Raw genomic sequence first — 13,590 nt, 5'->3', positions numbered from 1 at the left:
ACAAAGTGCAATTCAGTGGTGAGATTAGTAAGGTCTTACACTTAGGCAAGAAAAACTAAATGCCCAGGTATAGTATAGGTGGTACCTGGCTCAACAACAGTAACTGAAAGAGACCTAGATGTCCCAATGGACAACCAGAAAGAGCCAGGAGTGTGCTGTGGCTGCCCAAAAAAGCCAATACAGTCCTGCGCGTCATCGATAGATGGGTAGTATCAAGATCATGTGAAGGGTTAGTACCATTTTATACTGCACGGGTAAGACCACATTTGGAATAATGGAATACTGTGCCCAGTTTTGGTCAACACAATACTAAAATGATGTTGAGACTCTTTAAAAAAGAGTGCAGAGAAGAGCAACAAAAGATGATTCAGAGACTGGAAGCTAAATCATGCAATGAATGGAAGTGGTGTGTCTAGTCTCATGAAGAGAAGGACTAGGGGTGACATGCTAGCAGTCTTCTGATATTTGAGTGGCTGCCACAGAGAATGTGGTCAACCTATTCTCCAAAGAACTTGAGGGCAGGACAAGAAGTAACAGGTGAAAGCTTATCAAACAGATCTGATCTAGAATTAAGGAGAAATTTCCTATCAGTGAGAACAATTAATCCATGGAATGGCTTCTCTCCAGAAGTTGTAGGTGCTCCGTCATTGGAGATTTTAAAGAAAAGATTGGGGAGCCATTTGCCTGGGATGGAATGAGAGTGCTACTTGAGCAGGGGGTTGAACTAGAAGACCTCCAAGGTCCCTTCCCTTCCCACTTTGTTATTCTGTACATTATGACTTTGTGACCAATCCTCACATTCATGACCTTCACGGTCCATGAAAGAAAAGTTGAAGTAAGATCATATACACAATTGCTGCTTCATTTAGTAACAGCTTTACCTAATGACCAAGTTGCCAATCCCTGATGCAGGAGCTGAAAGCATCCTGTTTGTTGGTGCTGGATAAAAGATGGCTTACTTGTATACAATGCCAAAATGGCAGCTGCTGAGATGTGCTCCTGCAGTAGTGTGTGCGCTCAGGAATTTGTTGTGCACTATGCCTGATTGTGAGTAATTGGAAGCATATCAGGGAAAGAAAGCATGGCAGACTAGTTTCCTCAAGTCAAAGTAGAACAGAGGTAGAAGATTGCACTGTTAAGGTAAATTGGGCTTTTGGTATATATTCTTGTTCTTAGATAAGCCTTGATAGATGGCAATCAATGCTATAGATGACAGGTCCTGAAACTTGTGAGCAACTTAAAGGAGGGTTAAAAAAATTTTTTAAAAAAATTTATACTATCAAAAAAAATCCAGCATATGTATCTTGTCCAGAGAAATTAGCTTATTCTATTATTTAATTTTCTGGGCTTTATATCTGGCATTCCCTTCAGGTGCTTAATGTGGTACTATGTAATTTGATGTAGGTTGAACTGAGAATGAGTGTCTGTAACACAGAATGAAATCCAGTCATTAAAAATAAGTAATATGCTTGTTTCTTGCCCAGCCCTAACCTCCAATTGTTTGTTTTATTCATGGGTAATATAAAAATTCACATAAAATTTTAAAAAGTGCAAGGGCAAGAACAATCACCTTGCTAAACTTCTGAAATGAAGCATCTATAATTCAGGATCCTTAAAGGGGAAGGCAAGTCTGTGAATCACTGGATAACCTCGGGTACCCATCCATCCCAATAGCAATATACCACTTCACAGTGCTTTACAGCCCTCTCTAAGCGGTTTACAGAGTCAGCATATGGCCCCCAACAATCTGGGTCCTCATTTTATCCACCTCTGAAGGATGGAAAGTTGAGTCAACCTTGAGCCGGTCAGGATCGAACTTCTAACAGTGAGCTGAATTAGCCTACAACACTGCATTCTAACCATTGTGCCACCACCGTTCCTAACCAGCATTATCATTAGGAATAATGGGAGTTGTCATCCAAGAACGCCTGAAAGTTCTTCCTTTCACAGTTCCAATATTCCTTGAAAATAGATAATAAGGTTCAGAGCAAATAAGGTACTATTCACATATTTAATAGTGATCATGTAACAGTACATGCTTCAAAGCGGCAGCCCTTCCAAAAAGCTTGGATTTCCAGGAGTCAACCCAGTTCCTATTTATAGGGTAGATATTTGCCCAAAGCACAGCCCCAATTACTAGTGGGTCTGCCAAGTTTCAGCAGTTCAGTTTACTTCACAGGCAGTGACTTTTCTGCTAATGAAGACTTGTTAGAGAGAGGGTACTTGATGATAGCGGGGAGAATAAACTTCCTGGACAGCAACAGCCCTTAATAGATTAAAACAACTTTCTGAATGTACTTAGGCCCAATATGGATACACTCTTAAAAGAAAGACAGCTCCTGAAGCAAGCTGCTTCTGGACGTGGCTCCTCGAACGAAGAGAAACCCAAGAAAGATGGTTCCCAACTTCAAGTTTGAGAAATGCTGTATTGTCTTTTTCCTCAGAAAAGACCCCTTTCTTTTTTCATGTTAAGTTGCTTCCAAGCAGGGAGAGTAGCGAACTTTTCCCGGGGGATTCCAAAGACTCTCATAAAATCATCATCTGACAGGAAATTCTATGGATGGGGAAAAATAACAACAGATGAGTAAGAAGGATGAGGCTGGAGCAGAATGTAGAAACAATGGGATTTCTCCCAATTCGGTTAATATTAGCTCTACAGTTCCCATCAGACTAAATTAATCATTCCATTTGCTCTTAAAAGTCTTATTTTGATTAGAGGAAGAAACCACACCGGATTGAAAGGTAAAGGTCTTACCACACTGAGCAGTATACACTAAGAAACATAACTTGTTGTTTAAAATATGGTTGTCATGAGAAACTTTTGGCAAAAGACTAAAAAAATGGATTGAGGTAATGATAAAGGAATTAACACATGTTGTCCTAGTTATTTAACTATAGGCTGACTATATAAGAGGGAAAAATAAGGCTTCAATGAGTTAGGGCTAGAATCCTTCCTCGTATGCCAATTTTGTAGATGAATGAGAACTGGGGAGATATACTTGCCATTGAGTTGCAATTCAAACTTCCGAAATCCGTGTGTGTGTAGGTGTAGGCGGGGTGTTTTATCCCTTAATTTTCTGTTTATGATTTCAGAAGCCCGGCACGTTGCCAGGTATAACCCAAAATATCTAGAGCTGATTTGTGCAGCCAAGAAAATTAGAAAATATACTACCTGCAAGTCTGAAATGATCAATCCTGCCCCTCAGTTTTAAAACAAGAGGCATGTCTTTATGGAATCTTTGAGGCTAAGTCTGGTTACTTTTCTCAGCCCATGGCAAATGCTCAATAGGACTTACCTCCTTCTTAGCTGGATCCACATCTTCGGGTAAGTCCTCCAGGCTGGAGAGCAGAACTTCTAGAGAATAGATTGCACTCTTGCTGCTGCTCAGGGTTTCAAGTCCATCATCCTAAACAGAGCACAGCAAATTCTTAAAAGCTTGCTGAAAATTTTATCTACTGGACCAGCCTTCTGGTATCCTCAAAAGCGGAACTACTGAGCTGTGGTAGCACAGTGGTTAGAGTGCAGGACTGCAGGCTACTTCTGCTGACTGCCTGTAATTCGGCAGTTCAAATCTCACCAGGCTCAAGATTGACTCAGCCTTCCATCCTTCTGAGGTGGGTAAGATGAGGACCCAAATTGTTGGGGAAAATATGCTGACTCTGTAAACCGCTTAGAGCGGGCTGTAGAGCAGTGTAAAGCGGTATATAAGTCTAAGTGCTATTGCTATAATTCCCAGGCTTCCCTGCTAGATTGTTTTCCAAAACATTTAGAGGTTATTGGCAGGACGTTCCATAGCAAGGAAAAGACATCCTCTCCAGATGTGGCTCTAGATAACACTGGTAAATGAGGCTAGAAATTGTTGGTTAACATATGGATGGTCACAGGTTTCCCATTCCTCTTCTAGACTAATGTTTGCTGGTGCCCTTTTTTTTACAAAGATTTAGTCATATCTCATCATCAAATACCAAATGGCTTAATCGAAAGAGTAAGAATCACCTTTTCTACCCCGTGTTCTCTCACTGTTTTAGGTATGCAGTGTTTTCTCCTGCTGATTCTCTGCTTTGGGGACAAGTTGTGCCTGATACAGAGATTTGGCAGAGCATCTGGTCCCCAGTAAAGGTGCTTGGGGGGGGGGGATAACAATCAACTGTGCAGGATGTTGTGGAAACCCTTCTCTGAAAATAGATCCTTTGGTCCTAATAGAAGCTTTAAATTGTTCTATCACTGCCACTATCTTTCGGCAGCACATAAGCTTAGTAATGGCTTTTGCCCAGGAAACTCGAAAAACACGTCATCAATCCAAAGCCTTCTTCACTGAGGTACTGAAGAAGCTAAGAGGAGATGCATAGAGGAAGGTGAACAAAAGTATATCAGCACGAGCCCAGTGTGACTACATTGTTTGATAAGCCTGCAGGATGGAGTATGTAACGTGACCATAGCTTATAGGCAAATCATGTTTTCAGTTTCCTGTTTAAAGGATCTTAGGAAGCAGTTTCTGAGAAAGCCTCTCTATCCAAGGCCATGGAGAGCTACTATAGAAAATACAGGAACGTATCATCTCAGATCACATATGTTCCTTTGGTATTACTGAATTGTAATGTCTAGTATCGTCCCTGGGTTGACAAAATCACAAATGGGGAGGTGATAAGCCACCTGGGAAAGCAAAGGGAAATCATCAAAGCCATTAAAAAGCGAAAGTTAGAATATTTTGGACATGTGATGCGACACCCAGAAAAATGCAGCATCCTTCACTTAATCCTCCAGTGAAAGATTGAAGACAAAGGAGGGCCATGCAGAAGAAGGACATCATGGCTTCAAAACCTAAGGGACTGGTTTGGACAAAACTCAGCAGCATTTTTTCATGCAGCTGTTGACAAAAATAGGATTGCCAACATGATCACCAACATCTCAAAGGGTCAGTGACTGGATATGACTGAAATACAGCAGCTTCCAATTTCTCTTCCAGCCAATTGCTTAACCACGGGCAGTGGTTCTCCCAGTATAAGCAGACTGACTTACATCTGCGATTCTGATAACGTCATTGGCATCTCTCAGTTCCTTCTTCAGTTGCTCATACGTCTTCCCTTCCTGCAAAAAACACAAAAGCCCATCACTTAAAGAGTTATTTCACCATTAAATTTGAGCGCTGGGAACTGAACTTGTGATATACACATGGAGGAGAGTCACTTTCAGCTGTAAACCGGGAAATTGAGAAAATCTCTACCAATCTGCACTTCACCCTGGTCACACCACACTAGTTCAAGAGGTGCTTTAAATGCCCTTCCTCCCATTGAAAAGAACAAGGAGGAGGAAAGTCTGTCCTGGCAGTCCCTTATTACAAGAGTATTGTACTGGAATTATAAGAAGTATATTAACCCTTGGAATGTTCAAAATAGCTATCAAATGTTGTATTAGGTTTGGAATAAATTCATTTTCAACATGGAGAAATTCTATATTCACCAAACAAAATTTGGACATACAGATATGGTTTCTAATACGGTATTAATAATACAAGGGGTGGGCTTCAAAAATTTTAGCAAGGGGTTCTCTGCCTGGTTACTGGGTGGGCATGGCTATGGTGGTCATGGCCTAGTTGGCCTCCTGCACCACGGAGGGGGGCGTTTTTGCCCTCCCTGGGCTCTGCAGGCTTTCTTCGAACCTCCGGGATGGCGTAAACAGCCTCCCCAGGCTCTGGAGGTCCTTTTCCGCCTTCCCGAACATCTGGTAGGCTTGTTTTTCGTCCTCCCCGAGCCTCCCCATGCTCCCTGCACTTACCTGCATCCAAAACAGGCCGCTTGGGGACTCAGGAGGGGAGGGCCAGGAGTGGGATTTGGGGGTTCTCCGAACTGCACAGAATCTTAGCTAGAAGTTCTCCTGAACTCCTATGAATCCCCAGCAGCCCACCCCTGAATTTATAATACTCTGAGGGAGATGGGTAGTTCTTAAATATTATAAATGAATCGATAAATAAATATTTGTAACACTAAATGTCCAAATACATACAATATGTGCTTTATTCGTTTTAAAAAGACATACGCTGATGGCTTTTAATTAGATATTCCAGGGCTGAGGTAATAATCCTCAAAAATAAGAAATAGTGTGTTTTAGATATACTATAATTTTTACTTACACTCCATTTGTTAGGATCCCAAGCCAGGAACCAGCCAGTGAAGTTGGGCGGTTCAAAACCTTGCTTAATCAGTAGAATGGGAGTATCAACCTCCCTCCCACTAGGGTGGGTTTGCAGATATTCCTGAGCAGTTGCCAATGCCTCCTTCTTCTCTATCTCGTTGGCTTCTTTGCCAACCCACATGAACACCTGAGGAGGGGGAAAGGGGAGAAGAGAAGCAGTTTTCAAGTAACTTGAGCGAAAGGCGAAACTTTTATTATTATTATTATTATTGGGATTTATTATTGGGATTTATATGCCGCCCTTTTCCCTGAGGGGACTCAGGGCGGCTTACAACCACAGGGGGGGGGGGGAGGGGGGGTGCAAGGTCAAAAACAAAACAATATGTGAACAAAGAAAAAATAGTAAAACACAACTTTCATTCAACAATCAAACACTCGGGCGGGTGAATTGGAAGCCTATCCCCAGGCCTGCTGGGAGAGCCAGATCTTGAGGGCTGCGCGGAAGGTCTGGATAGTGGTGAGGGTACGGATCTCCATGGGGAGCTCGTTCCACAGGGTCGGAGCAGCAACAGAAAAGGCTCTCCTCCGTGTGGTCGCCAGTCGGCATTGACTGGCAGATGGGATTCGGAGGAGGCCCAGTCTGTGCGATCTAATTGGTCGATTTAGGGAAGTAATCGGCAGAAGGCGGTCTCTCAAGTACTCAGATCCACTACCATGGAGTGCTTTAAAGGTGGTCATCAGTACCCTGAAGCGCACCCGGAGACCAACAGGTAGCCAGTGCAGCTCGCGGAGGACAGGTGTAACGTGGGCGAACCGCGGTGCGCCCACTATCACTCGCGCGGCTGCATTCTGGACTAGCTGCAGTCGCCGGATGCACTTCAAGGGCAACCCCATGTAGAGCCCATTGCAGTATTTCAGTCTAGAGACCACAAGGGCTCGAGTGACTGTTGTGAGAGCCCCCCGGTCTAGGTAGGTAGGTAGTTAGTTTGGAAATGGTGAGAGTTAGGAACTCTTCTGCTGAAACAAAATTCTAAGTAGACGTGAGTTTTAAAGCCTGTTGAGTTTTAGGATCAGTGCTGTAGGAAGAGTTTATAGTAGTCTATTGTAGTAGGGACGCGGTGATTCAGTGGCTAAGACGCTGAGCTTGTCGATCAGAAAGATCAGCAGTTCAGCGGTTCGAATCCCATGCGCCATGTAACAGAGTGAACTCCCATTACTTGTCCCAGCTTCTGCCAACCTAGCAGTTCGAAAGCATGTAAAAATGCAAGTAGAAAAATAGGAACCACATTTGGTGGGAAAGTAACAGCGTTCCATGCGCCTTCAGTGTTTAGTCATGCCGGCCACAGCGCTGGATCTTCAGCTTTGAAATGGAGATGAGCATTGCCCCCTAGGGTTGGGAACAACTACCACATATGTGCGAGGGGAACCTTTACCTTATTGTAGTAAAAAAAAAAAGAAAAATCTGGTAATATCTCTTCTAACTAACATATTTTATTAAAAGGCACAAAAGGTAGCTCACTTCAGCAAATGCATAGGTGGATACACTAAAACAGCATTTAAATTAGGAAGTTTAGTTTAGTTTTATTGAACTTGTATGCCACCCTATTCCCCGAGGGGACTCAGGGCGGCTAACAAACTAAATAGGGGGAAAGGAGAAGTACAAAAAACGAAAAGACAGACAAATACAAACAGATTAAAAACTCATCAACAGCCGCAACAATTCAAGTGGGGCTGGGAACTCATCAGTCCCAGGCCTGCCGGAACAGCCAGGTTTTAACGGCTTTGCAGAAAGCCTGAAGGGTGGCGAGGGTCCGAATCTCCACAGGGAGATCGTTCCAGAGGTGGTGGGGGGAATACAGGTTGGCTATATAGGTTGGTTACAGATTACATATGAGACCAATTCCTAGTATCATATCAATTACCAATTCTGTTAAAATTCCATTGTGTTTGTTGAAACATTGAGATAAATCTCTAAGTGAATGAGAGTTTGCTGAACTCACATACTGTACATCAAAATATCTCAGGCTATTTTTTTCCTCCCTTCCCTACCTCATCCCCACTTAAATCCTACATCTGTCTAGCTACCCCATGCTGAGATTGTGGGGAAATCTAAAGGGGGCACAAGTTCCTCATTCACAGTCAATAAAAATACTTTCCCCAAGTTCCCCTGACTGGAAATATTTTTTCCAGTCAGTTATCCAAAGTTAGCTGAAGGGCCATCAGTTGGAACTCTTGTGAAAGGCTATGTTTGCCTTCTCAGAAAATGAGGGACCAGGGTCATATCATCATTCAAGTTCATTTTCAAAGAAGCAGTTGTGTGGCGATGTGGAGATAACAAGCCTAGCACGATTCTCTGAAACAACTTTTTTCCTCCCTCCCTGAATCACTCATTCATTCCTTGAAGTGAGGTGGGTGGCATATACATTTAATAAATAAATACAGTAAAAATAAAATCATGTGGCAGATGCTGAGGGGAAAGATAGGGAAAGATTCTTTAAAGAATCACAAGCAGGGGCTGTCTGCTCTATCACATAGTTCAAAACATGGTTTCCATTGACTGTATACAGTAGAAATGTCCATGCTTTGTCAGACTACTGGTAGTCCTCGACTTACGACCACAATTCAGTCCAAAATTTCTGTTTCTAAGAGAGACAGTGGTTAAGTGAGCTTTACTTCATTTTTACGACCTTTCTTGCCAAGTTGTTAAGTGACTCACTGTGGTTGTTAAATTAGTTGCATGGTTATTAAGTGAACCTGGCTTCCCCGTTGACTTTGCTTGTCGGAGGTTTGCCATCATCATGTGATCCTGGGACACTGCAGTCATCACAAATGCGAGTCGGGTTGCCAAGTGTCTGAATTTTGATCACGTGATCATGGGGATGCTACAACGGTCGTAAGTGTGAAAACAGGTCATAAATCACTTCGATCCGTGCCGTTAAAATTTTGAATGGTCACTAAGCAGACGGTTGTAAGTCAAGGACTACCTGTATAAGAGCTCTACCTTCCTTCCTAGAGTCTACTAGCTGCTCTTGTAAAACTTTAGAAGCACAAAAAAAACAGTGACAGCTACACCGTGCTCTAGACAGTCATGGAGATATTAACACAGTTACCTAGAAACGCAATGGGCTATGGCTATTTTCATTGTATATCCCATTTGTCCTTCATGAAGCCTATGTCAGAAAAGCTGTTTTTGTTATCTTAGAAGCTTAACGTTTTGAGCATGAGGCTAATTCTGGGTCAGCCTAACCCACCTCTCTTTCCATCCCCTCCTAAATAGCTGGCATTTGAGAACTGAGGCTGTCTACTACTCAAGGTTGCACTCAGTCCTTAACACTAATATTCATTAAAGGCTTTATCCTCCATGATTTTGTGAGTCCCCTCAAGTCCATCCCAGCTTGTAGCCATTAATGTATCTTGTGACATGATGTTTTAGTTAAACAGAAGTACATTACAAAGCTTCTGTACCTCTATAACTGTCTAGTTTGGCTCTGCAACCAAACAAGACGGATACAGATTTCAACGGATAATTAGAACTGCAGAAAAAAAACAATTGCCATCAACCTGCCTTCCATTGAGGACCTGTATACTGCATGAGTCAAAAAGAGGGCTGTGAAAATATCTACAGACCACTCACACCCTGAACATAAATTGTTTCAACTTCTACTCTCAAATGATACTATAGAGCACTGCACACCAGAACAACTAGACACAAGGACAGTTTCCCCCCGAATCCCATCACTCTGCTAAACAAATAATTCCCACAACACTGTCAAATTATATACTAAAACTGTATTACTGTTGTTCTCTTCCTTCCTAGTTCCTATCTCTTCCCACTTATGACTATAATCATGTTGCTTGTATCTTTACAATTTATATTGTTTTATTTGTTTCCTAGTATACTTTGATTGCTTATTAGTAAACTATGACTATCACTAAGTGTTGTATCTTATGATTCTTGATGAATGTATTCTATTTTACTTTTCTTTATGTACACTGAGAGCATTTGCACCAAAGAAAAATTTCTTGTGTGTCCAGTCACACTTGGCCAATAAAGAATTCTATTCTATTCTATTTTTGCATTTAGCATCAGTGAAGTGAAGCACGTTGCACATTCTAGATGTGAATTTTTGAACATCGGAGTTCATTGTTTTGCTTTTCTGCTTTTAGCTAAATTTTCATCTCAATCTCTAAGCTATTTATGTATCTATCTTCTATCTATCACCTATCTATCTTTCATGTATCTTAGAATATAACACAACCCTCCAATGCTAAAAGGAACTAAAATGTCAAAAACTGCCTTTAACTTTCTAATAAGCAAGATTAACACAGGAAGGAATCAGAGATATGCATATCTTAAAAAATGATAGAGATTGAAAAGAAGGAGGTTTTCCTGCTGCCAAATATCACCTGGTCCCAAATATCCAGTAGCATAACATCACTTTCGTTCAGATCATCTTGAGTAAAGTCAGTTATCTCAATGACCACAAACCGTCCAGTTTTGTTGGAGCATTCAAAAAGCCGTGGAGGATGATCAGGGATCTCTTGCTGCAGTCTGTAAGACAAAGGTGGATTAGGTGACCTAGAGATCCTTCAAGATAGGCAGCCACTGAGATTGCTAAACTGTCTCTGCAGATCCAGTCAACTCCACACACAAAAAAATGATGAACCCTGGACGCATCCTCAAGAATATCTGGAGAGCCACAAATCTTCCAACCTTGCTCTTAAATCTCACAGAGGCTACAAAATTGTATGGATGGAGGCTGGATAACAAAGCCTCAGATCAGCTGACACTTTCCCCGACCTCTTTGTTTATATTAGGCTGTATCCAGTGGTGGGATTCAGCCAGTTCACACCACTTCGGGAGAACCGGTTGTTAACTTTCTGAGCAGTTTGGTGAACTGGTTATTGGAAGAAATCATTAGAACCAGTTGTTAAATTATTTGAATCCCACGACTGGTTGTATCTAGCATAAATCTCTCATGAATGGAATAGTTTACTGCAGGGATGTCAAACTCAAGGTCCGGGGGCCAGATTTGGCCCACGGGGTGCTGAGATTTGGCCCACGAGACCACTGGAAACAGTGAAGGACCGGCCCTAACGGTGCCTCTGCCAGCAAAAATGGAGCTGGCAGTTTTCACTGGCAGGGTTGCAGGAGGCCGTGGCAACTGAAAACAGAGCTTGGGAGCCTGTTTTTCTCTGACAGGGCACACAGGCCACCACAGGCGTCCCGATACGAGTGATGTCGAGTTGGCCACGCCCACCTCAGCCCCTCAAGATCAACACAACCCTGATGAGACCCTGAATGAAATTGAGTCTGACACCCCTAGTTTACTGCATCTGGGGGAAGCTTTTCACCTAGTGAAGCTTTTCTGCATTCCGTGCAGTCTCAGGGTCCTTCAAAAAACTGCTCTGGGTGATCCTTCTTTTTATTAGTTAGAGTATTTTGAGTTGAACTCTAGTGGGAAGATCCTGCCAATGGAATAATTTTTAAAAGTTCTTAATTCAGCTGTACTTTATACATTGCATCACTTGGTTTTTGCTTTCCTTTTACCATTTATCCTTCAAAAGTGCTACGAAATCCTTAAAATCAATGTGACGTTTTCAGTAAAACACGCTTCAATATTTGAGTTAGTGTACCAATGCACAAATTCAAACATCAAACATAAACATTTAACTCAAAAAATTATACAGTAATAAGTAGTAGCCATAGAAATAATTTCAGCTTATGAGTTAAAGGCCCAGTTAAAGACCCTGTAAAATAAAATAAAAAATGGCCTCTTTGGAAGATTCCACATTAGGCTTAATTAACATTCTGAAGAAGGCCAAAATATTAATAATTGAGATAAAAGTCATTAGAGTGTTGCAGTGGCCTAGAGGTGGAGCTCTCGCCTCACAATCAGGAGACTGTGAGTTCGATCCTAGGTAGCGGCAGATATTTCTCTCTCTGGGCACAATGTGAAAATATCCGCTGCGAATTCTGCATTGGCAACAGGAAGGGCATCCAGCCAGTAAACACTCAGCTCCTTACTGTTGCCCTGACTCCACCCCGATGCAAGGGATTATGGGGTCATTAAAAGACAAAAGAAGAGAGAAGTTGTTACTTTTTATCACTTGAATAAGGGGCTTTGCCTCCGAGCAGCTCCCAAAATTCAGCTGGTTCTTGTCCCTCAGCCACAGTCTCTTGAAGTCCGTCACAGATAACAGCAGCTAGCTCCTTAGCCATTTCTCGTTCATCTCCACTAGAACCCTGCCATGAAAACCACAGAAGTGGGGGGGGGGGGGAGGAGAAAGAACCACAAACAAGTAGAGCCATTGGGTAGAAATGCCATCCAATTTCATCTCTTTCCAAACTTTCTTAAATAAAAATCAATGAATTCTCCCTCTTCCCTAAAAGCCTAGATTCTGCATGCCAAATAATCAATTTATTTTAATTGTACATGTGCACACCGTTCCTTCTGATGTAAAATCTTCTTTTCTTTTTCTCTTCTATAAAAAGGATGTATGTATGTATGTATGTATGTATGTATGTATGTATGTATGTTTGTTTGTTTGTTTGTTTGTTCCAGCATTCTGGAATGCCTTGAGCAATTTCAACCAAACTTGGTACATAGATGATTTATCCTCTTGAAACAAATACTGGGGGGAGGGGGGGAGAGACACCTCTGGTGTGTGTCTATGTGTGTCTGTGTGTGTTCGTTCCAGCATAACTCTGGACATTTTGACATTCGCCCTCCAGTGGACCAATAGGGAAGTGCCTGTTGATTTGGGGGCAATGTGCCAGGATTGTACACAGGGTGGGAAAGAGGAGCACATGGGAGAGGGAAGGGAGAGGGCAGGAATGATGGGCATGGGAATAGGGGGAAGAAAGGCCCCTCTCAATGGCTCCCTGTCAGACAAACATTTCAACGTCTATAAATACCCGGGCAATGCCAGGTCACTGGCTAGTTGTAAAATAAAGGCCATTGTCATAATGACTTGGAAGTTAATGGAAGGCTAATGTAGAAATTTTCTCAAACTCCTAAAGCTCTTGGTCTCACCTTGCCATACCATAGGTAATGGTCTCCCTGTGTCTTAAGCAAGAAGACATCATTGGAATTAAGAGATGCAGCAGAAGCCGGCACCTCCACTGCTTTTCTGTTGAAAATCTCTATTCCACGGATCTGGAAGAGCCTCACTGGGGGTTCCAATTCATTTTTGTCTTTCCTGGATGTCCCACCCTGCAGAGAATATGACAAAAAGGCAGAACAAACCAACTTTGCTGCAAACCAAGTTCGTGATGCAAAAAGTGGGTTTTGACCAACTCCCAGCTGATAGCAAAGGTTTCTGAGAGTTGTAGGCTGAAACATCTGAAAGATACCATGTAATTTAGACTTTTTTATTAAGACGATCTGCAGTTTTGTTAAGGTTCAAACTGGCTGAATAATTTTCATTTATCATGCAAATCACTGGAAGAGTTG

General features: G+C 42.2%; 1 protein-coding gene across 2 annotated transcripts in view; it reads right to left on the bottom strand.

Moving 5' to 3' along the window:
* Positions 1-2,044: 2,044 nt before the first annotated feature.
* The window catches only part of AVIL (advillin), a 34,719-nt gene continuing 23,173 nt past the window's right edge, over positions 2,045-13,590 (bottom strand). Inside the window, exons 13-20 of one of the 2 annotated variants that reach the window (XM_032210690.1) lie at positions 13,171-13,350; positions 12,235-12,380; positions 10,541-10,685; positions 6,132-6,320; positions 5,017-5,089; positions 3,975-4,002; positions 3,297-3,384; positions 2,045-2,554 (exon numbers count right to left, since the gene is read on the bottom strand). In XM_032210690.1, the coding sequence (XP_032066581.1) occupies positions 2,441-2,554; positions 3,297-3,384; positions 3,975-4,002; positions 5,017-5,089; positions 6,132-6,320; positions 10,541-10,685; positions 12,235-12,380; positions 13,171-13,350 (963 nt within the window). In that variant the 3' untranslated portion in view covers positions 2,045-2,440. Of the gene's footprint in view, positions 2,555-3,296; positions 3,408-3,974; positions 4,003-5,016; positions 5,090-6,131; positions 6,321-10,540; positions 10,686-12,234; positions 12,381-13,170; positions 13,351-13,590 lie in introns of both variants that reach the window. The other variant, XM_032210689.1, reaches the window with a different exon arrangement.

Source organism: Thamnophis elegans, chromosome 2, assembly GCF_009769535.1.
Source record: "Thamnophis elegans isolate rThaEle1 chromosome 2, rThaEle1.pri, whole genome shotgun sequence".
NCBI classification, from domain to species: Eukaryota; Metazoa; Chordata; class Lepidosauria; order Squamata; family Colubridae; genus Thamnophis; species Thamnophis elegans.
This window is presented reverse-complemented; position numbering and strand designations above follow the sequence as displayed.